The 26,625-nt window shown below is 30.5% G+C and overlaps 1 protein-coding gene across 1 annotated transcript in view; it reads left to right on the top strand.

Moving 5' to 3' along the window:
* Positions 1-26,625, top strand: part of LOC100164262 (protein O-mannosyl-transferase TMTC1) — a 120,070-nt gene that overhangs the window by 80,511 nt on the left and 12,934 nt on the right. The window contains exons 11-14 of the mRNA XM_001943223.5: positions 8,089-8,232; positions 8,585-8,784; positions 11,258-11,393; positions 13,965-14,145. Of these exons, the coding sequence (XP_001943258.2) occupies positions 8,089-8,232; positions 8,585-8,784; positions 11,258-11,393; positions 13,965-14,145 (661 nt within the window). The remainder of the gene's footprint in view (positions 1-8,088; positions 8,233-8,584; positions 8,785-11,257; positions 11,394-13,964; positions 14,146-26,625) is intronic.

Below are 26,625 nucleotides of genomic sequence, written 5' to 3'. Positions count from 1 at the left end.
GGTGGACGTGGTGTTGTTGGTGGTGGTGGTGGTAGTGGTGGCGTCGGTGGTAGTGTACATTCGTCACGCAGTGGTGTAATAATTTTGTATTTGAACGCTATATCGTTGTATAGGACGAGAAGAGTAAGGGATGGGGTTAGGGGATGATGCTTGTTTCGCGGAGGACTTCGATTCGGAAACCCTCCCCGCCAATATGTTTCAAGCAATATTTTGTGCTGTGGCGTCAGTGCTGTAATACAATGATCCGACAAGAATCCACACACACACACTTACACACATATAATATAATATATCTATATATATATAATATATAATATATAATAGATATATATATATATTATATAAGGAGAAGTGGCGGTGGTGTGGATGGTGTCAGGGTGCGTAGGTTGGGTGGACGACTGATGTTGGACTGAAATGGGATAAGAGCGTTCATGCTTAAAATTACGTGTCATTTCGTGCAGTGCGCCGACACACTGGGTGTATACACGTCAAGACGATGAAATAGAATATACGCTACCGCCGCCGCCGCCGCCGTCTGAACTTTGTTTACCGCCTTGCTCGTTTTACATGTCAACTATGCGTAAACTATACTCGGGTGGGAGGGACTGGGTGGGTGGGTTGTTCGGGGTAGCGGTGTATGGAACGTTTTCTCGTGCCTTTTTAGCCAACGGCACGAGGGAAAATTGAATTTGTTGTGTACTTGCGTCGAGTGAAAATACTCGGATAAAAAATTGTTTTAGCATTTTTTTTTTTTTTGCTTCCTCCCCTCCTTCCATTCTATTCTGGTCAAATCGTTTACGTCACTCACAAGAGTTCACGGGATTCGTGCATATATGTGTATTTATCTTATGCTCGCTATTATAGTTGTAGTTGTGTGACAATATAATATAATATCTATATAGTACGGCGTTTCCGACGGTTTTGCAAAACGTATTTCATGTAAGTACGTGGAATCGCAGGTGAATCTCGAGGTTTTCGTGGTCTCCATCGTCACGTGCATCACCAAAACTTTCCAAGCATTTCCTCGCCCAAGTTCCCGCACCGGATTCGGTAAACACATATGGTCGCGCAGACTAAACGCATTGTTATGCTCATGGATTTAGTTCTTGACAACATCATATTCAGAGCGTAACTTGCATCGTATTTTTTTTTTCTGTCGCCCCAAAAACACAAACACACATTTTTCCATTACAATTCAACCCGTTTTTCTACCACCTGCCAAAATGACTGTTAGGATTAAATGTGTTTGGATGTCGGAGCGCTAGTATTCTTATTTATGTGTATACGAGTATATATTTTTATCCCCGTTAAATCGATAAGGCACAACTCCTTACGGAATACACGGTGGCGTTCCAATACACCCTTCCATTTCGAATATTGAAAGTAGTTCGTTTAAGAATAACAAAATTTATGTTGTTTTTTTTTTTATTTTCACAGTAAAATAAAACATGTAAATAGGTGCTAAAATCGATTTCAAATGCACAAAGTTTATAATAGACATTCGTGTTAGCTAAAGTAAAAATAATATGGCAAAACCAGGTCATTATATATACAAACTTATATATTTAACAGAATGATACTACAGAACCTACGGAGTTTATAAAATTGCGTTGTACAAAACACTAAAAAAAAAAAAAAAAATGTGTCGAATGAAACAACGGAATACTTTTTTAATTTAATATGATAATAAAGGGAGTTTATAGAAGTTTCTTTAATTCAATTATGTCAGTCCCAAGCTTGGGCTTATACCTGGAAAAAAATTAATCCATATGTAATCAACAACTCTTATTTTTATACACAAGTTTGTTACATTATATTTTGCTCACTTATATTCTTTAGAGCTTGTTTTATCTTTTTATATGTTAAATACAATCTAACAAAATACTATAAAAATGTTGTAGTTTAGTTTTGTCTTATTTTGTAACAATAAATCCAATGGATGAAATCGACATAACTTTTAAAACTAATATAAAATATAGTGTTAGAAAATGTGACAAACCAAAAAATGAATAACAACCTTTTTACATGTAAATATCGATTGTAGACAATTTATTTTTATAGTACCTACTATTTTTACAATTTTAATTGTACAAACGGATAGATGGACCTATTTTGTAAGAAATAATAATATTACATAGGTATGTGAAATGTAAAAAAAATACATAACAATTAATTTTATATTCTATCATATTTTTGATACCAAACGAATAAAAAACTTATTTAATCTAATACTTTAAAGTAACTCTTCTGGTTAGATATTCCTCACGAATTATAGTATGCATAATATTATACAAAATACCTACTTATACATTCATATGACGTATACAAATTATTTGTATAAATAATAAATAAACTTTTTTTTAAATAAAGGAAAATGTACTGTTATATTGTTACTTTAATGGGTAATCCGAGTCTGGATCAGGAGGCTCGTAATTCAATGAAACAGGAGATCTGACTTAGCACAGCATTTTTCTATACAAAATATAATAATAAATAATGAACTAAAAAACCCGCCTCATTTTAAATACAGGGGGTTTTATTTTTCCCTGGGGCAATGGAAACTAGATAAATGTACACGAGTTTCGTAATACGTATAGATATGAGTTCATATCCATTGACCTTATTTCATTTTGATGTACTAAATGTCAGTTAGAATAATAAATTGTGCATTTGGTTGTTTTATACTGAATTGAATAGAATAATCCAAACATATTTAGCGTACAATCTATTGCAATCCGTGTTTATAATTACTACCTATGGAAATACCTACTTAGAAAATAAAAATTTTAATTTAAAAAGTGTTAACTATAGTCTATAATAATTTCAATAAACATAAGCAATTTTTTTTTTTATTTTAGCTATGAATTGACAAACGATAATTGATTTTACGAGTATATTTCAGTATTAAATTCGTCTCATCCATATCACTAAATTAATTTCTTATCACCACCTACTCACTTAATTTTTGCCCATTCAAATCACTACCTTCTCATCTCACAAACAATATCAGGTACCTACCTATTGTATTACTAACAGATTCAAGATTTTGACATTCAATTATTATAATAGGTACCTCGGTCCTCGTTCATATAGGAATAGCAGGTAACGAATTCGCCAACAAACTTGCCAAATCTACGGCATTCCTCAGATGTACTGCTAGTATAAAAATTCCGTGGTCTAACATCACCCCCCAACCTCCTAGGTCAAAACCGTACCAGGTTTGCATAACCTAACCATCCCACAAAAACTCTTGTTTCACGACCTTAATCTCTCTAGGAAATAGGTAACATCGTGCCCCCATCTCCGAATTGACCACCCCTTACACATGTCTTTGAACTTTCATTGAATATCTTCTCCTCCGCATATTCCATAACAACACCACGACTATCATGACGTTTTCTATTTTATCTTCAACTGTCCCAAATTATCACCACGATGCAACAGCCTATTAACTCTTTTTAAATTCACAAATATACCCTTAATATATTATAATCTTATTTCAACAAAAAAAATATTTTTGTCCATAATATAATGTCTAATCATTTAACCATACAGTCTATATTATAATTTAATTAATTTTTTTATACGATTTATATTTTCCATATTTCTTTTAATCTTGTAAACAAATATTTTAATTGTTAAAGCTAATAAATTGTCAAACAAAGTATAAATTGAAAAGAAAATTTATTAAAAAAATAATAACAATGATTTCTGGGTTGTGACTGCTATAATACGTTCTAAGATAACCTACATTTTAAACTAAATAAGCCATATATTTATTTTAATTAGTTTTGCAATCGTGCAATGTTACGTATAAATCAAGGACTGGTGTTTTTCGGTTATAGTTTTTTAGATCTAGTTTCAGTAACTAATGATAATTATTTCATTAAAAGGTTCTGGATCCAATTCCTGTTTTAAATAGATTTAAATATAATATTTTACTTTATTAAAACCTACTGATAATATTTCGATACACCAAAAAAATGTTCAGTGAGTATCTTGTCAAAGTATTTTATAGAAATATGGTGTTTTATACTAGACTAAATTATACCAGATATAACAATACACTATACAGTATTATACAATACCTATATAACATAATTACATAATAAATTATAATACCTAACAACTATTACTAATATAAATCTGCAAGTGTTTTTAAAAACATAATTTCGACGGCGAAATTGTGCAGATTTGTTCTTTGATTGACAAGTCGCAAATTGTTACCATTGACTATTGCGTATAATAATAATAATAATAGTATGTTACCAATAATGTAATATTATATTATATTGTCGAGATGAGAAACATCGCAGAGGATTATGACCAGTCGGGAACATTATAATACGCCTTCACACTGGATGTTACCGGACCTACCGCGGTTTTAATTACAGCGCAATGCAATGGCGGCACATGACGTCAAGCATGTGCAATGTGCATAATATAATATACGCGAGAGAGTGTGAGACGTGAGTAATGTGTGTGTATGTTACCAAAAAAAAAAAATTAAGTTCGTGTACTGCATCGGGGGGCTTGGGGTAGTGAATAAAATAAGCCGTCGGCAACGAATCCGTATCTATACAAGTTGAGCAAAAGCCACGCCTAGACGGATTACGCGCGAGTGCATAGTGCAGACGGGCAGTTCATAAACATACGTGGGGTGTGTGTGGGTGTGTGTGTGAACATCAAGAGGTATAGAGAGGAAACCGCAGAAGCTGAAAAATACATTCACATTTACGCTTTTCCAACTTTTATTACGTACCGGAAATATGCGGCGCCTTGTGTGCCGGATAAAAAAAAAAGGAGAAAAAACCCCGAATGAATAATGTGTAACTGTAAAGACTTAAAAGAAGGACCGAATGGATCCCAATGGATATATTACGCATTCAATTTCAACGTATAAGAATATATTATGTGTTTAGAAAAAAAATACATGTACCTACCTTTATATATAGAGATAAGAATCGGAGTTCTTGATTCAAACTAAATATTTACAAAAGAATATACTATATCTACTTGAAGTTTGAATGATGTTGCAAATGTAATAATACCCTGATAAATGGTCGGTTTCGAGTGATAAATTCTAATAAAAGTATATGTTATTATTAGACCTCTGATGAAAGTTGTTTGTATGAGACGTGACACGCGCGTTCGTTATTCCAACTGTACACGTCTGCTCGGTAATTTTTAAATTTTTATTCTCAACTTGCTACGCATTTTTTTTCTCTCACAGTATTAAAAATTCAGCGAAAACCTTTAACAATAAATTCAAACGGAATTTAGAATTAGTGTGTTACATCAAGACTGAAGAGTTTTACATAAAAAAAAATTGTATTCCTTGTTTTTTTTTTCATATCTACCATTATTACATACCATTATTATTATTATTTTTTTTTTACTCCATAGTTGATTAGTATAATATTTAATGTAAATCTTTTTCATTAGAGGCATGCCTACAATAGTTTTTTTAACATTATCGTGAGCAAAGAAAATATTATCTAAAATTTAAAAGTACAGCATACAGGCATTAATTTAATCATATGTTTAGTTTGACATATTAGTAAAAAAACTAGTTGAAACCAGTACAATTTAATATTTTATAAGTTTATATTTATCTGTGTATAATATTGCTATATTTATCGCCATTTATAACAAGGTAGATGTCACTCTACGATCATGTTATGCATGTTATGCGTGTTTGATTTCCATAACACGTAATAATATAATAATAAATTGTGTGCTTTCGAGATGAAGTCATGCTTGAATTCAGTGGATGCATGCGTGTTAAGGATGATGAACAAAAACCACATGCATGTTAAATTTGCTGATATATTATAAAAAAAAAAAAAACGCTCGTTTACACCTCGAGAAAAACCATCTGGGGTGGACACTTATATTAAACTATTCATTCACCGTGTAAAAACACTCAGTCAACACGGGGCTTAAAAAAAGATGAAACGACCCATTTTATGAGAGTTAGCCCTTTGAAATTATTACACGTCATCCATCACTCTTTTGGCCTTCGACGAAAAAGAGTGGGAAAAAAACCAAAAATTATAGATTTAACCTGCTTACACGCCTTAAAATACACACGCAATGCGAGAGTGTGTGTGTGTTTTAGAAACCAGAAAAAACTCGTAGTGGTGGTGTGGGATCATAGTGCAGGTGAATATTGTAATTCCTGTGTATAATGTTTTGAATAAAGGGCTGCGAAAAAAATGGTGTTGAAAAAAAATGATGAGGAGTAGGCGTCCCCCCCACCCTCCGCATCGGCTCGTTTGCCACGGTGTTGTACTCGTCTCCTCTTGATCATAACACGCGTAATATTCCGTGTGTCTGATATTGGATTATATACACCCTCGTTTGTGTCAGCCGTCTGACGACGACGTCGACGGGATAATATCACGAAAAGACGAACGACGACACTCTGTGTGTATAATAATATAATATTATGTATGCGTATGATGTGCACGTGAAAAGGCGCGTGCACGCTGTCGAACAAGAGATTTTTGGGTTAGCATATTATTATTATTATGCGGGCACAGTGCGCGCAAACGGGTTGTATTTCGTTATATTATGTTTTATCGATAAGCATTATGAGCAGATCAAAACCGATGAGCGAATTGATATGATATTATTATACGCACACACGCGCACGCATACTGCTATCGCGGTTATGCAAACAAGTGTAAAGAGGTTTTTCGCCGCTCGCGCGATCGGAGAAAGGAAAACTATGTCAACATACGGTGAAAATAAAATACACACAGTATGCGTGCGCGTGTATTTGGGTTTGTGTGTGTACAGGTGGGTGAGGTGGGTGGGCGTGTGGTATTGTTGTGACGAGTCCAAAATTGGATTCCGCCGATGACACTTTTTCCATTAGAGTCCCGGACAAACAGCGCGAGACAAATCGATTTTCTTCGTTGTCGTCGCCGCAGCAGTTGTCAACCAGGCGACGATGACGGTGGATATACGGTGTACATAGTAAGTCGTGTCGGATGCAGGCGACGTGTTTTATTCCTACTTGCATAATATTATTACTGTGACGGTCGGCCCCAAATGTTTGAGTCGTGTCTGCCGGTTGAAAACGAAAGCAGAATGAAAAAAAAGAAACATAGTATTGTGCGGTGGCGGCATGTATTATGTATATATTGTGGCGTGGTGGCGCGTAAGTGTCGTTGCGAATTTTTAATAAAAAAGTTCACTCGAAACTCGCGGAGTTCTCCGATAAGAAATTGTCCCATCAACTATTCAACAATAAAAATAAAGGTATATAAATAGGTACGAACAAAAAAAAAACTATCAAATTATATTATACAATATAGGTGCCTACTATTTATATTTTATAATAATATGTGCCGGTGGTTCACCGTTATAAATTTCTCTCAATACGTACAAAATATGAACAGTATATCAATATCATGGATATTTTATGTTTAAACATAATATATTGTTTTTATTAGTTCTACGTTATAGCATGATAGAATCAGAAATTAAATATTTTTATTCTCGAAATAGTACAAGGGAGAGGTTTTAATAATAAAAAAAAACCTATGCATCTACATATTTCAGTTGAAAACGCAGTCTAATCAAATTTATAAATGCAGTGGTTGAAGAAAATTACGACAGGAAGTTCACTCTCGGGAGACTTTTTTTCTGTTCTTAGTTGGTTAGAATCAGGTGCAGTAGACCACGTGTCATAATACTTACTCAGAACACTGAAGCTATCCCGTCCCTTGGCATATGCAATAATTCCATTATAATTTGTATACTTTAAATGAGTCAATAATTCATATAATTAGAACTTGGATCTTTGCAAATCAACTGCGTTTTGTTTGAAATTATCTCCGCACATGACGTCATAACTTACAGTGTAATAATATTATATGTCTTAACTGTGTTTAATTGCATTTGAGATTTATTCACAAAGTATCATGAAGTATTTCAACTAAAACTAATGTAAACAGATATTATAGAATATTATTAAGTATAATATGTTTAAGTTATTGTAGTTTCTGTTAAAGTTTATAGGTAGCTATATTATATTAAAGTCACATCCTTTATACCTTGTTAATTTTTACGTTTTAGGTTATGGCCATCTTATGCGAGTGCTCACAACAATTTAGGCACGCTGATGGAAAGGTCCAGGGATGCTGAACACCATTTTTTGGCCGCAATCCGATATTCACCAGGGCACGTTAACGCTCATTACAACTTGGGTCAAGTGTACAGGTAAAATAATAAATTATTATATTAGCTCTACAAAATTTTCCTCTGCATTTTTTTTTTTTTTTTTGTGGGAGGGACTTTAAACTGGACGAAAGTGATTCATGTAGGTACTCATCGGTGAATTGCGCATTAAACATCGATTGTTATTTGAAATAGCTTTCCGAATTTTCTATTAGGTTTTTAATACAATTTAAAAAAAAAAAAAAAATTAGGAATTCCGTTCCTTAAAAAGGGTGGGTATTTTTGGCAACATCTATTATTATTAATAATGTTATATTACCATATTTTTCTGATTGTATTAAAAACACTCATAATAATAAATTGTCATTATACCAACTATATTAATGGACGTCAGGTTGATGAACCGGACCAAAGACGCAGTGGCCATGCTGGAACGATGTCTCATGTTGAACAACGGTTACACAGCTGCATACTTGCTGTTGGCCAAATTGCACACGGGAAGCCAAACTGGACGACTGTTGAAACACGTTGCTGCCTATCAGCCCAAAAACCCAGAACATCAAGCTCGTTATGCTCGTTGGCTTCGCGATAACCGTGAGTACATCTGTCTAAGTATATATTATAATTATATTTTAAGAATATCTCATTATAGGTATTATCATGCGTGTATTATTGACAATTATCGAGATGTGTTGAAAAGTCTTTTTGAGAGATAATCAATGATCTCAACGCTATATTATACATCACATTATAAATATTCCATTATTATACACCCTTCACTGTATACTGCAATTGAACGTTTATCAATGCTTACTGTTATAAGTGATTCATTTTTTTAAATTATTACTATGGACGCAAAACTGTATGTGATCCGTATAACGCACCATCGTTTTTAAATAATTTTGAAAAATTCTAACAACGAAATATTGGAAACCTGCATATTATTATTATATCGGCATATTATCCATAAATATACATTACGTATAATATATTATTATTATGATATTATTCATCCTTAAAAAAATATTCATTAGCACAAAAAATAAAACGAATAACAACTTAACTAAATAAATAATAATAAAAATTGTGCACATTGGCTGCTATCCGTCACGCAATGTCACTGAGAGTAAAATATAACGTCTGCTGCTACTAGTTCCCAGTTGGATGACCATCCGGGGTATCAAAAACCTAAACATACACGTGTTGCTTACCTACCGTGACAACTATAACAACCTGATCGTACCAACCCTACCAACCATAGTCCATAATCCTTACAATAGCTAATGGCCACAATTTCCAGGCTCAAGTTAAAAAAAAAAGAATAATAAATATTAATATCAGATAGGTAATGAATAAACACTGTGATTGTATCAATTTTGAATTAGAATTAAGCAACTCATTTTCATAAACAAAATCACCATAAAAATTTAAATAATATTTAACAAATAAACATCAATAGTTCAATACTTCAATATAAAAATAACTTTGCATGGTTTTATTACTAACTATAGTTAAATCTGACAGTAAAGTCAAACACAAATTTAATATCAACCAAATAAATTATTAATATCAATAATTAATGAGTTTATTGCGAGATAAATTAGTTCGATAAACTAGATTATGGTTTGTGAAACTCAGTTCACAAATACTTTATTTTTTTTTTACTCATCAAAATAGTAACTTAAATTTCAGATTTAGGTAGAACGTTTAAATAAAACATTATAAATTCAAATCGCATTAATACAATTCGTTAACAACAATAACAATAATAAATAATAATCAATTATGCAAATGATATCATAATATTATATTTCTTTCGACCAATTGTCCAATTGCTATAAGTATTTAAACATGTAATGTAAATTAAAACAGAATCAAATTAATATAATATTATGTTAAATAAATGTTCATGTATTTATCGCAACTAACATAACTCATAAAGTCATAAGGTATCAAAACATCACAACGTGATTTTAAATTCAATAATAAGCAAAAATATATTTATTTTTTTTGGTAAAACCCAGAATTGTTTGATAAAAAATAAAAGTGCATATTTATAAATTGTAAGATACCATAATCACTATCGCTGATCATTATTAATTTTGATTATATATCTTATTATGTATTCGTGTCATCACCGATCACGTAGAAGTATACATATCAGGTGATGACACGAATAATATTTATTAGAATTTATATACAATTTGCACACTATATAATATTATAATATGCGTTATTGTAATATGTATTCTTAAATTAAATCATATTTATAATATTCTAAGAACCGCAAACGGACTTGATTTTTTTTATAATTTTATCCTCAGGGATGCAAATAAATAACTTTTCAAACTTAACCTATATTATTGTTTATTTAACTCAAATTATTTAAATCTATCTGAGAGTAAATAATATTATCATGAACAATGGACGTCGTTCGTGTTTAACTGAAAAAAACTTCAAAAACACATAATTGGCTTCTTCAATATAAACTATTCTTGGTAAAAAAATCCTATTGTAAAGAATGATACGTTTTACCTTTTCCCGTTTTGTCGTAATCCGACAATGGAATTATATTATTGCGAAAAAACCTTATTTTCATAGAAAAGCCTCTTATGTAATCGAATATAAAGTAAGGCCAATATTGTAATGAAGCCTTATTATGTAAGAAACATGTCATCTCATTTTAGAAAATAAAATCATAATAATAAATATAAAAGATGAAGGGGAAAATGCACTTCGAGTAAATTAATAAAATAATGTCACTATTACTCACATAGTGGTTAATTTTAATAAACTATATAATATTTTTTTCGAATAAGTAGCCCAACTTGCTAAACGTACGCATTACAATATAATCACTCCATAATGTTTCATTTGATATTATATTTTAAAATATTCGTAGAAAGGCATTTAATATTAATTCGCTTAGTTTAATTGATTGAAATGTCATATTATGCATATTATTTACTAACTAATTGGATATAATATTGGAGGAAATGTAACGTTCACATTTTAGTAGGTACTTAATACTTATACTCATATCTGATTCAATAATATTGTTTTCCAGGTCGTGTGGCCGAGGCTTTAATTTATTATAAAAGAGCCATGGCTGTGAATATGGAACACAGGGAGTCTGTTTTGGGTTTAGCCCGTGTACTTAGAGACCGAGGACAGAAATCCAGAGTTTACAGACTTATAACTTGGTAAGATATACATTTTTGAATTAAAATCAAACTGAAATAATTTTAGTTGCAATATTTGTTAATGATTATAAATATTTCATAACTTTGATACATGGAGATAGCTGTGTTTCGAAATAGCTTTAAAAATTATTTATATCAATATCAATGATAATATTATAAAATTAATGAATTATTGATATTTTCTTTTACTATCAAACGTCATTATTTCTTTTATATTTATACTAAAATGATAATATTCTTGGAAATAAATCCGTTTTAATTAATAATTTTAACGATTGATCGTACAAATGAAAATATTAGTTTTAAATTATTTTATGCAATTTTCATTTCTTACATTTATTTTATTCAGTTAATGTGGACTGAATTTAGAATCAAAAGATACGTATTACGCTTGTTGTTAAAGAAACCTTTTGGTTATAAATAAATAAAATATTAATTTAACTTTTTTATTTAGTATACGCAAAATGAACCTTTATCAATCATATCTCAAAATACAAAACACAAAAAAAATCATATTACAGTAAAACCTCGATAAGACGGAATCGCATGGGACCATGATATTTTTCCGTCTTGACGGGCTTCAAAAAATTTAATTGAATAAAATTAAAGATTACATATATATTTATTTTAAACCAGTTGATACATAATACATACAATTTATATTTTTAATTGTGCAAGCTGCTAATTAAAATTAAATTAAAATTTTCATAAAAACCAACAATTTTATATCAAGTTAAAAATGAGTAAATAACAATATCTATTAATTTTAATGTTTTGTTTACAAAATATAATATGTTCTTATTTTATATTATTAAATGTTCACTATGAAGAATACAATTTTATTGGAAGTGTAGTATTACATATTTATCATATAGGTACCTTTAATAATATTATATACCGTTGTTCATGCGACATAATAGTAAAATGAAAATAATAAAATAATACAAAATATGTTATTATTAAACAAACATTTCTAATTGAAATTTATACAAAACATAACAAAACATTAGTACTTGTGAATAATATTTAATTATATTTTACAAAAATGTTTTCGCTATCAAATTATAGACGAACTTATTTCTTTTTATAGGATTAAAGATTACATTTTTGGGAAATCATAAAATAATAATGAATCAATAATGATCAATAATGATTGAATTTAGGTATTTTTATCTGACAATCTTTCTCTTCAATTTTGTATGTTTTACCGTTAACAAGGCAATTATATATTCTTAAAAAATATTAGCTCTCATTGATTATTTTTTTTTTCAATTATCATATTGTATATTTGTGTACCTGTTTATTTTAACTGTACTTTTATTATAATTGTTAAGAATTTGATTTCAATCAATGTTATTTGTCAAATAAAATAATACTAAAACATATTTTATATTTCTGTCCCTAATAAATACACAAAGGGTGAAAATATCTTAACAAGGTAACCGTTAGTTTACATTTAAAACATCTATAATCTTTAATTAATGAAGTAAAAAAATATATATTTTTAGCGAAGTAAAAAATACTAGACGTCATCTTACTAAAGTATGATTTTTTTCAAAGTACCTATGCATAATTATTAATTTAAATGTTCACCAATAAATTCAATATATTCAATTACTTTCTATATCATATCACTATTTTAAAATAAGTAAATGCATATAATATTTATGTTAGATCAGAGCATCGTTAGGAAGATAGATCGTTATAATTTTATAAAATATATTGTACAAGTCTAATAATATAATTTATTAGTAGTTTAAAATAATAAAGTATGAATAACGTTTTGTCATCATAAACCTATTTATACATTTTTATGATTGAAGTTGAAACCTATGATCATTGTTTATTTTATTCGTTTGAAATAATGATCGATTGCACAAAACATTTTTCTATTCAGGTTAAATTATTTTTCGTTAATCTTTGAATATTATTAGCTTATAGAAAGTAATTTTTTAAGAATTTTTTATACCCGGGAATAACTATTCACTCTCGCATGCAAAAGTTAAAACGGGTTACGTGCAAAAGCTACAGCTTACAGAATTAGCTTGGAGCCCGTGCAAAGCTTCATTAATAGCGCAACATAAACCTTTGGTCTATGTTTTATACGAAAAATACAATACGTATCATTATACGACCTACCGACATTCTTTTTTTTCTTTTAGTAAATCCATTCCAGCATAATATTATTATTGTTACTATATAGCCGTGGGTCACTCTTGCAGTAGTTTTTTAAGATACCTAACAGTTTATTTTTTTTGTTTGCTTTACAACATAATATATTTTTAAACTACAATGTGTTTAAATTAAATTTTTTTCCCACCCGTCCTCGAGCTGCAGTGTCGTATAATAATATTATATCGTATTACGAGAGTCGTGTTTAACGCACAGGGTTAGGGTATACAACGTGGCGGTGGGTTGCGACCCGCGTGTATTGTGCAGCTCTGTTTGAACGGGGTGCACCGGCGGGGGGGTGTGGGTTTTCGTCTAATTGAACGTCACCCGCTCGCGGGCGGACTACTATACACGCAAAAGCCCTAATAATTATCAGCGGTGACCTTTGTTGTGGCGCAGGTGGCAGTCGACGAGACGCAGACACTCGGTGCCCGGCGGCGGTCGGATCGTGTTCGCCGGCGATCTCTACGTCAAGGGATGGCAGCTGTACAAACAGGGCCAGACCACGGCGCCTCTACCTTCGGCCGGAGAGCCACCTCCGAGACGACAAAACACTGACGGAAAAATGTCAATGTGCAACGTACGTTTATTATAACAATAATCCACTACTATAATAATATAATAAAACATATAGCGCACAATATTAATAATATTATAATGGTGTACGCGTGTTGTGGCGCCATCGGTCGGTATTTTAATCGGGTTAGTGTTTGTGGTGGGGTGGATGGGGGTTTGGGGGTGGTGGTGGCACCAATCCTCGCGCGATCATTTGATTCTTCGTTTACCACCCCCCGAAAGCACCCCATCACTTTCCCTGAAAAAAATTATAACGCACTGTTGCAACTTATTGAGCGTGTACCGTCCGGGAAATCGATTGTGCGAAATCCAATAGGTAATATTATTATTATTATTATTGATTTACCAGAAAATTATTTGGTGGAACTATAAAGAATAATAATTCAACCGCTTATATGGTTTTTTTGCTTAAAAAATAAAATATTCATGACTTACCTAGGTACTAAAGATTCATAATATCTGATTTTTTTTTAAACACTGTATCAGATAAAAAGGTATTGTATACCGTGCGAGCTTTATTTAAAACCATGCGCACAATGATTTCGTAAAGTTACCGAAAAAAAAAAGTTAAATACCTAATTTTACTAGCGACTTATTTATTTGGATTTAGTCAAACAATTAATACACTGACTATTGCACTTATATGGCAGCTGTTATGATATTATACAATGTGAATATTTTAAAAGTAAACGTTTATTTTCTCAAACAGACAACAGTACCTATTAACGTTTTGGGAAATGTATTGTTTTTAATAACTTCGTCATTAAAAAACAAATATTTTTTTATCGTTATTATTTTTTAAGTTTTTACTTTTTTGAATGACAGTATACATTTTTAATTTAATATTCTGAAGCAGAATATTTTTTCTGATAATTTAATTATATAATTTGTTTTCAAAAAAGTTGTATTGTAATAATGACTTAAATTATGAAGAAATATTATTTTCAAAGATTTTCAAGACAATTAGTTTTTGCTGTTAAACAATATTATATTATTTAAGATATGACATTGTATAATATTTATAAAATTGTAAAATCCTCTAGCTTTTTTTAAAATTAATTTTACTAATGCGTGGCCCACGGAGTTTTGCCAGCTTCTACAACACAGAGTCGATTAAACTTAAAATTTTAGTGACTTAACCGGTCGGTTCGAGATTTTCAACAGACATTTTTAGATTGAAGCTATATGACAATAGAAGCGTAAATTATTTAATCTTGGGTTAGGGTTGATGTCTGGTTGTATTGAATTTAATATCTGTAACCTGTATTAGATTTGGTAAGTACTGGAAAACCATACAACTGATACATACTGGATTACCGTAATACTGGTATATTTTACCAAAAATATATAGCATCAGCAATATTATATACACCGGAATACTTATCATACCAGTACACCGCGGCATTGGTAATAAAGTGTACAGTATATACATTATTCGATATTATGCAGTATCTACTTGGGTATAATGGTTTAGGTACCACTGTTCAAGTGGTATTCGAAAAATCATCCGATATTAAATGGTTTACCGAAAACCCCGTTAACTCTATTGTAGGGTCCTAATAATATAGGTGTTTATTCATATGTCTTACGAACAAAATATAATATATTTATTAGGAAGTTCAATGTTACATATTATATCTATTATAATTGTTGTATAAAACGGAGTCATCTGGTAACTATTTCATGTAAATGATTGTAAAGTCAAACATACAGACAATTTTAACGGTATTAATGATGTAAAAGGATGACGTGTGAAAATTACATAAACGTTGTGCCATAATTATTTCAATTATTCAAAAGTAAAGACGTTTTATCTAATTATTTTACCGATTATGGCAGCGACGTCGTGTTGCACTCGTTTTGTCGTTGTCGTTGTTTTTTTTTTTGGAAAAACTACATCGATTAACAATTATTTTATAATTTATGGTTTTGGCTTAAAAATATAAGCCCCTAGAACATCGTATTATTACTATATAATATAGTACTGCCCGTCGTCGTTGTAAATACGATAATGTGATAAAATAAAAAAAGGAACATCAGCGAGAATTCGAAAGTACGCCGACCCCTACGTGTATACTACGCATAATATACTGTACCAGCAGCCAAGGATTGGATTTAACGAGCTAAAATTTTTAAAACTGAGTTAATTTAAACTTTTTTTTTAATTTTAACGAGCTATTTTTTAATTATTTGCTTCTAAAAAAATAAACGAGTTTTGTTTAAAAAGTTTATTTAATATTTAATCAAGTTAATTCATTTTTTGTTGCTTTAACTTTTGTCCTCCCAACCTTGCCGATAAAAAGTAGGTATCTGAAATTATGCAATTAAACTGTTTCCTTTGTCGACATATGGTCGAAAGCTGAGTGAATGTTCTAATCTGTTTAGGGTTCGTCATGTACTTCGACGATATAATTGTTAATTGGGTTGATGTGTTAAAGAGAACGCCCTCGTTTAAGATAGGTAGTGTTGTTTCACGTATAGTCATAATGCAACATAATAATAATAATTATGATTATTATAGTTCATTATTCGTATATTCATTATCGTAATAATATAAGTTAACAGTTTTTATTGTCAACGAAAAATTTGCCAGCGTTTTAATGTCGTCTTTGGTGCTGCTCGTGTAATTATAATAAATTTATTACAACATTAATTTAATGCAATAAATTATATTCGTTGAACGACTGAAAGACTATTAGCGAAACGATCGATAATCGTTATCATCACAATATGTTTTTTCCAAATACAAATTGGAACGGTTCGTGCGTAGTGTCGTTTTCACATCATGTCTTAGTAATGGCTTCTCGAGACACAGCTAGTACATGTCTGCACGGGATAATAATATCCCTAATTGATATGTTTTAATAGTTTGTTGGGCAAAATATATAAACAAATAAAATATCAAATGTTTAATTATGTATGGAAATACTAATAAAAAATTTGCTTTGCCTTTTATATTTTTTAAGTATAATTATTTATTTCTATCGCGTATTTGCGTCGTCATTTACTTTAGGACTTCATGTACTTATAAATAGCTGTAAACATTACATTGGTAATAAAGTTCATCGGGTTCGATAACTTACTTATCTCTAGTTAGCGGAATTTGGGTATAATCATAAATGTGATGGTGGTTCTTGTTTTAAAACAGGTATCTAAAATTTAAAAAAAACTACCTTGCTCGAAAATAAACTATTATGATTTTTATAACAACATCGGAAAAATAATTTTTCCTACCTACGTATTTTATAATTCACATTGTATCAAATTTTTGCAATAACAGTATCGAGGTGGTTGCCGTTTTTGAAACAGATTCCGGAAAATAAAAATAATATATTTTTCTTATACACCTAGTCAAAATATTTACCAGCTTTATTGAACAAACATATTTTTTTAGGGTTTTTCGGAAATCGTTGAGCAGGGAGGGAGGAGTTAAGACTACCCAGATTCCTTAATCCGATGGCTCTGCCGCATGTAGTATAATAGTTAGTCTGCGTCCGACCACCTCGAAATTATAAATATCAATAAAAGTTGTGCTTTCTAACGCCTTCGCCATATAATAGGATACCTATATAAGGATATATAATATTTTCTAGTACTTAACTCAAAATAAAGGTTTCGTTTACCGTGACTACCGTTGGATTAATAGTTATCGTGTGAATACGAGTCTTATCGAGTTACCGTCATTATATTATATTATATTTGTAGCCTTGTAGGACCTACAAAATGTAAGTACCTCTAGGTACTTGCAGAAAAAAATATAATAATGTCGTAGTCTATTTGATTTATTTTTTTCGACCGGTGCGAGATACGGACGATATTGTTATGTATGCAGGTACCTACCGCTATATATATTTATAATATTATTACACATTTAGACACGGCTGCAGATTCCACTGTAACGAACCATGACGTGACGTTTGTATCCGTGTTTCTGAAAACATCATGCGACAAGTCCTTTAACGCCATAGCGAACGGGAGCTTTAGCGCGTGCGTGCGTGAGATAGTGTGTGTGCGTGTGTGCGCGTATGATGTGACAATGCTTGACGTATCTATATAATACTACTCGTACGTCGTGTATATCGTGTGCTGCACCGTAATGAATAGAGTAAAATAATAATTTATATACGAGTCACGTGAAATAAAAAACGTGATATTACATGTACCTACAACCGCAACTAACCGGAATTACGTGGAAAACGATGGGCAGAAAATACAACAAGCCATACGCAGCAGGCGGCTAGACTAAAAATGGCACGTGAAAAATAAGGCTTTTATAATAAACTGAGCATAGTAGCGTAGTATATAATTTTGAGGTATGGTCATCGCAACCAACTTATCGTAAGAACAGGCGAGTAGATTTAGTTGAAAACGTGGAAAGTCATTAATTATTATTATAGGTAGTCTAAGCATTAAAGTAATCGCGGAGAATGATTTATACCGTCAGACGTAGGTATCTGACCCACAGACCTATCAGGCGTTTAAAATGCAATTTTATTAATAGTCAGTGCTATTTCTATCACTAATATAACATTCAGGATTGGAACTGATAACAGATACCTATGGAAAAACGTATTACGCACAGCTCTGTAATTTTGCCACGCGGACGATTCATGATAATAATATTATGCCTATAACATAATAATATTATACAGTCAACGACCGATAATTTGTACGTCTGTGTCTGCGCATAATAAAAATAATAATATAATATCATGAAGTGATGATCCAGTGAATATTCGTCGTGTCATACTTCAATACGCTATTATTAATATTTTTATAAATAACATTATTATATTTTCAATTTTTGACAAAAAATTCAATTATTTTTTTTAATGGAATTTCTAGGGGAGGTATAGATAGGTAGTATCATATAGTTTCTTGACTTGCATTAATTTTCTGTTTTTGATTTGTAACCGATACGTGATTATTTTACTCCAATATCCCCTGCTACGTTCTTCGTCATCTTTATTCTCCCCCAACCGATCGGAAGCACTGCACATTTAACAAAATATCAATTTATTTATATTATAATCTCGAATTGTTTTACTTGTTTTTATAATAAGCACTATGCAACTTTATAAGTTAATAATATTTATTATAATGAATAATAAGTATTATAAATGTATAGCTACGTTGCTTTTTCAAGCAATACAATTTTATACAAATCAATATTATGTTCCAAAATAATGTCTATACCAGAGATTATTACAATTACCTGGTTATATTATAGTATATAATATAATGTCATTCCTAGATCCATAATATTATGATAGTAAATCTCCAATCACGATTTCTAGATATCTATAGATACTGCATAAACGAGATGATGTTGTTGACTAGTCTTAAAATAAAGTAATTTATTTGCTAGAATATAATATTATTATCATTGTTGAAATCTTTACAGATGAAATATTTCTAAATTATTAGAATCATAATCGATATTTTTGGGTGATATCATAATAGTATTATAAAATAACAATATTATGATAAGTATATTATACTTCGCCGTTTACCAAGGTAGTTATAACACTAATACTTTTACTTCCACCTTTCCGCACTATAGTTGTAAATTATAAGTGATTTTTGATCAGCATTATGGTTTATGAAAGTAATTTGAGGATATTTAGAATGCAATTCGCATATGTATTATGAACTTACAATTAATTGAATGTTTTTTGACGAATTATTTCCGAGCACCTTGGCTTTTACTATTATGATATAAATATAAAAGTTTATCTCCAATAATGAAAAAGGGTTTTCGGTAAATTTAATAAACAATTAGTTTACATTTTGTAGTATTTTATACATAATATAAAACTGCATTATACATGTACCACTGTTAAAAACTACTTCAATAGGCACAAGTCGGGATTCTCTTGAAATTTGTAGATTTAGATACATAATAGTATAATACAACGAAGAATCAAAGTCTGAGAAACCCGATTTATCTTTAAACCTAAACTTTTGGAAAAATTACAAAAAAAAATATTTCTTGGACCAATTGTGGCTCATACAATTTGTACCGCGATTAAAAACTACTTCGAATAGCACAGGTCGGTATTCTCTTAAAATGTGTAGATTCACACATACGAAAAATTAAAAACTGTAATAAAACGTGATATATATATATTTTTTTTGTAGAAGTCAGGTTTTTCGAAAGCCTGATTCCTGTTATTCAGAATATTATATTTTGTATTAATTGTTGATAGTAACATTATACACCATTTCGTGATATTATTTTTCATTACTTTATAGTGCCAGGCGGGATAATATAAAATCTTTGCTGTTTGGTCCGTAACGGAACCGTAAACGGACCGTCCGTTTAAACTTTTAAAGCAAGGGCGTCAATTCCGCATCTATCGATAGATTTTATTCCGTCTCACAATTATTTCAAAATCAGTGATTACTAGTATTAGAACGCATATGATGAGTAAAAAAAATTATCTATACTGGATAAGTGGATAATGAGTAAAAAAAACTTAAAGTACCAAAAATAAAATTCCGGTATATTATAGTATACACTCATAAGTTATTCATTACTACAATATGTTAGTACTGGCTATAGCCTATAGTGATATTACTAATTATAACTAAAATGTATTATTATAAAAATATCATATTATCATGACTTTACCTTATGAAATTATGTGCCTATGAAAAAATATGTGGTCCATGACAACTTCTATCCGCTTAATGTGGCCCAAGCCTCCAAAAAGGTTGGGCACTTCTGGATTAAAGTGTTATACTATTTAGTTAGTAAATATCGGTTTTGTTTTATTAATTACTTATAAAAAGAGACTACTATTACAACAAATACACGGCGAATCGCAACTGAAATGTTTTCATATTTACTAAATTAATGATATTTTATTTAAATAACGGAATTAAATGTGCATGAAACGAATCTATTTTAAACATACAAAGTCCGAAATATATTTACGTACATTCGATCCTGTTTTATAGTTATAAAATAAATCAAATTTTGTATCTCAGCCACTATATTATGCAAACGAATTCCTGTATATTTTATTGAATTTGTTTCAATATAACATGTAAGGCAATCATCCGATATAAGGTTTAAATAAGGATGGTCTATATTTAAGTATAGTTTCAAAAAATATAATATGAATACAAACTTTTTTACCATGGAAAAAAAATATTTCGTAGTCACATATTGATGTTCAACGCTGTTTACGTGCTTTGCATAACTAAAATCTTCGGAAAATGTAATTTTCCGAATTTGTTGCTTTTTTTGCTACTTCTGGGTAGAATTCGAATCACAATATTACTTTGTTAGCATCGTATCGTTTGGTACGGACTGCTAAACTCGGAATCAATAGCATTGCCAAAAAAATTCATTAAACCATTTTATGTGTCATATTATAGTAAATTCTGATTTTGTCGATTTCATGGAAAACACGTAACTTGAAACCTAGTCGTTCTACTCTCATACACCTTTCTGTGTAGTTGCAAGAAATCAGAAATGATGAAATTCAATACCAATTAGAGAAAACGTTGAAACCTAGATTCGATTTCAATACAAAAGTCGTCATTATTTCTTCAGCGTGTCATAAACGAAAGCTTGTTTTATTTGCTAACGATGTGTAACCACCAGGTATCCGTTACATTTAATTTGTATACCTAAGTAATTTGTACTTTTTTAAGCGTTCTAGCCAAATTTCAATATACCCTGTTTTCTGGATAGTATATACTAAGCACCTGTAATCTAGATTTTATTTTCGTAATAAATATTTTTCTTGTTAACTAAAATCCTACCAATTATCTTTCTTATAGCGTATCTAAAAAATTACAATGGTTATATTTTTAAATTATTTATGATTCAAGTGAAAGGACATTAACAGAGGCCAATAAGTTTGTTCACAAGCGTAGTTTCAAGTACCGATAATCACTATTGGAACTGAACTTCAATTTAAACACCCGGTAGTGGTATTATTTTAGATTTTACAACGGGATTGTCAGATAGAACTGAACCTGAAAGTACTGAAAAGTATCTTTCTTCTAGGTAAAATTTGTATAAGAGTTAATAATAAGCGCGAAAGTTAGCTAAACATTTTCTCTTGTTGCAAGTCACAATTTTTGAACTAGAAGCGTAATAGTATATATACATTTTTTCTAGTTTTTTTTTCAGGATTTTGAAATATTGTATACTAAATCAATTAAATTTAGTAACTAATTATAAAAACGAGGCAAAAAATAAAAAAAATTATACAGTCGTAGGCATATTTTAGTTGTGTTCAAATAAAATAAATAAATCGCGGCTTAATTAAAAAAAAAAACAATATTTTTAATTTGTACTAATTTGCTTAATTTAATAATTAATTAATTTTAATTTTCACAAAATTTTTTTTTTTGGAGTCAATTCGTGTATGGGATTAAAATTCGTATGAATAAATGTCATTGCGATTAACAAAATGCATTAAATTTATTTAGTTTTTATCGCCTAAGTACAGTTATATTATATTGTTTGGTATTTCATATAAAAACGTATAGCAAAATTAAACAATACATAGTAATATTAAAATGACCTTATAATAAAACGATATCTGTTTTATTATTTTCACAAATGCAAAAAATTACCTTAATACCTACTCATGGTTGAACAATATTTTATAGAAAATAAAACAAATAAATAACTTTTGCGTTTCAGCTTTAACATTACCAATTATAGCTTTATTATGCTTTACTACCAATAAACGAGAATAAGTTAGCTTAATGTAAATTTCCAAGCTGAACAGGAAAAAACATTTTAATCTATTTTATGATCCAAAAAAAAAGTCAAAAATTACCGATTACCACGGCCATTAGTCTTATTTATATTTGAAATCTCAACTCATAAAAATTCGATTGTGTTTTAACGTTAAATAACATAAACGTAAAATAAAAAAAAATACATCAGATTCATAAAACAGTATTGATCTGATATGGCTATCCCATTAACGCTTAAGTATTTTTAACACGTATGTGCTTCTTTAACTGATATTTTTGTTTACTTGGTAGTTGTCGAATGATTGTTGTCAACACAACATGTCAATGACTAAAAAGGAATAAAAAATAAAAAATAAAAATGAAAAATGGCAAAGCAAAAGTATAATACGCATCATTTCCACTCGATTGATAAGTGGCGATATTGACATTGTAGACCACTCTGCCGAGTAAAATGTGTTTTCCTCAAAAAAAAAAAAACCACTTAAAAATATACGATGTCATATCGTTTCATGGCACAGTGCAAAAAGTGTACATATGGTTCTACGTGGCAGTTCCCCACGCTGTCGTTCCATTGCGTCATCCGGTTTCCAACTTGGGTGCACTCCACTGGGAATTCAGTGCAGTTACGTCTTATATTGGATAAGTTTGATTAGTGTCATGCATAGAGTAATAGGCATCTTATACATAGATAAACAGATCGCATTATCTCCATAAGACCCACTTGTGCTAAACATTGACAACGTTATTAGATTAATTTCAATCAACAATAATTAGAGGAAAATATATGTATATGTATGTACAACACTAATGACCTCTACTCAGAGTCGGACTGGTCCGGACCGCTAGTCCGCAATTGCGGACGGGGCCCCGGCTTCTTTATGGTAATTGGAGGGGGGGCCCTGATTTTGTACCTATTAATATTATTATTTTTCGTATAGAGTAAATGGAAATACAAAATAAACATTTTTTTTTTCAAATCAGAAAACGTATTTTTGATTACAATCTTGAGAAATTTTCAATAAATATTAAAATAATGACATTGTGATTCTACGAATTTAATAGCTGTCTATATACAAATATATATCATTGATTATAAATAGTGTAAAATTGTTGTGGCCTTTAAGAGGACGTCGCACCCGTATATGTTGTCACCGCCTTATACACGTACGGCATAGCAAAAACGTTTTTGCATGGCAAAGAACCGAAAAGGCTACAGTGATAAAGAAGAAACAAAATTTTCACCGCTTATAAAGGAGAACTTTGGTTGTGCAATATCGTTTTTATTTTTTGATATCACTTATACGAAAGAAGTTCCTATTGTTTTAAAATCCATTATTATTTGTGTTTTTCAAACTTTAATAACTTTTTTTGAAGTTCTGATAACGAAAAAATAAAAACGATATTGCGCAGCCAAAGTTCTTATTTTATGTGGTAAAAATTTCATTTCTTAGTTATGACTGTGACGTTATCGGTTCCTTCCCGCGCAAAACAGTTTTTTTGCTATGTTGTATACATTTGTAAGACGGTATGAGTATGACTTGGTATTCGCATTATCACTGATTGTAACTGAATTATTATATATTTTGATATTAAGTATTGTACTCGTGCACAATTTGACACAATTTGAATGGGTGTTTTTCTTTATAATGTTTGACGTCACAGGTGATGTAGCCAGTGTAAGGGCTACGCCCCAGTGTCGTAATTTGGGAGTTGGATACTTGGATAGGTGGGATATCCCCTGTCTGGTAATAAAACAGTCCGATGGGTCTATTGTAGTAAATTTACTTTGGGTCTCTAGAAAATGTCTTAGTATTTGAGAGTAAACTCAATATAAATTCTATAATGAAAATAAAGTAAAACCAGTTAATATATCGAATGATTGAATTTTAGTTAGATACGTATTTTTTTTTGGGCTAAATATAACATTTTCTATTTGCTTGTTGGGGGCCCTTTTTTCCAAATCACGGACTGGGCCTTTTCGAGCCAGTCCGACACTGCCTCTACTCAATCCAATGTGTAAACATTTGATATTAAATGTATTTTACTATGTGCACGTGTGTGTTAGATTGAACATAAATACTATCTATGACAATTATTACAATATTTTAGATAATATTTAACAACAGTCTGTGATAAAATATATGAAATTAAATATATACATTTTCACATAAAATGATTGTACACTGATAAGTCACCACTATACGATGAGTTGATATAACTGCAGTTAACTATTATTTCATTATAATCTGTGTACCTAAAAAAGCTAGACTGATTTTCCATTTATCTTTGTTCTTATTTCGATTAAAAGTTTTCGCAGACATTTAAGCATATTATATATATACGCTTTTAGGTTCAAAATATTGAATCCAGAATTATTATTATCCACTTACCGCGGTATATTATTCTGTGTCGTTCTTTCTAGATCTTCTAGCAATTTATTCGAGTACATTCGAGTACCACGAGTCTCTAGTAACTAATTGAGTTACGTGTTTTCAACAACATCAAAGAGAATATTGTTATTACTTCTATTATTATAATTTATGGAGTTTTTTTCAAAAAAAATTAATAAGATTGCATTTTATCCAGCATAACGTAATATCACGATATATGTATATAATATAGCTAACATGCATTAACGTAGTAATAAATACGTGGCACAAGTGTAGACGTTTACTATAGTAATATTATACAGGAGGATGACAAATATAATATTTCGTTCCTATTATAATATGCAGAGCCATTAATTTCGTCGTAGTCTTTAATGAAAAAAAAGTGCGTGCCGTTTTCAACCTTCCCCGCTCGTAGGGTGTGAATTAAAAAACTGTAGCGCTCCTCGTATATGTACATGGATTACAGAAATAATATAAGTAATGTATACATTTTAATAGGTACTAAATATAATATATACTGGAAAATTCATCAAGCATGATCACCCGGCGTACGCTTTAATTATGCATTTATTCAAATTCTGATTTTTCAAGTACACTATTAAGGACCATATTTTTATATACTTTTATGTTTTTAAGACATCTAAGGAATGTCCTGTAGCGATACAAATATTTTTTTGTCTGCCGAGAACCTTATTTATTTATTGTGAATATCGTTAAGCCAATGAATTTATTTTACTCAGTGCAAACGAGTATTTGCCGAGATATTATCAGTTTGTTATGCTTTGATACAACCTTTCAGTGCCGTTAAAAAAAATAATTAAAGGAAAAAATGAGCTTGTTGGTAAATCGCCCTCGTATATATTCTAAAATATGGCATTTATGGTGTTAATTTGCAAAAAAAAAAAAAATACAAGTGACTATTATTCAAGAACTCCTCACAGAGTGTGCACTTAAACAAAATGTGCTTCTTTCGTGTGATACCTGACAATTGTATGTACGTCTCGGCGAATCAATTTCGAAAGCATCTATCACACGACATTTTTGGTTAAGTGAAGACCGTATATAGGTACCTTATAGCAGCTACTATAATATACGTATCGTTTACTTCGGAAATAATTCGAGAGGAAAAAAACGAGAACGGTCTTACATCGAAACTAAATACCATTTGAAATATGAGTGTTCAGTGAATAATAATATAATATTATATACTAATGCAGTATTATATTATTTTGTAATATAGGCTGTGCACGTATACTGCGTTATATTAACAGACATTATTCTATTCGGCTTTATTATTAACAACATTTTCCGAGTTTTTGAATTTATTAACACGACATACGATACGTATACGATAAATAAATGTAACG

This window comes from Acyrthosiphon pisum, chromosome A1 (assembly GCF_005508785.2).
Source record: "Acyrthosiphon pisum isolate AL4f chromosome A1, pea_aphid_22Mar2018_4r6ur, whole genome shotgun sequence".
NCBI classification, from domain to species: domain Eukaryota; kingdom Metazoa; phylum Arthropoda; class Insecta; order Hemiptera; family Aphididae; genus Acyrthosiphon; species Acyrthosiphon pisum.
The sequence above is the reverse complement of the archived record's forward strand: the minus strand, read 5'-3'. Positions and strand labels throughout refer to the sequence as shown.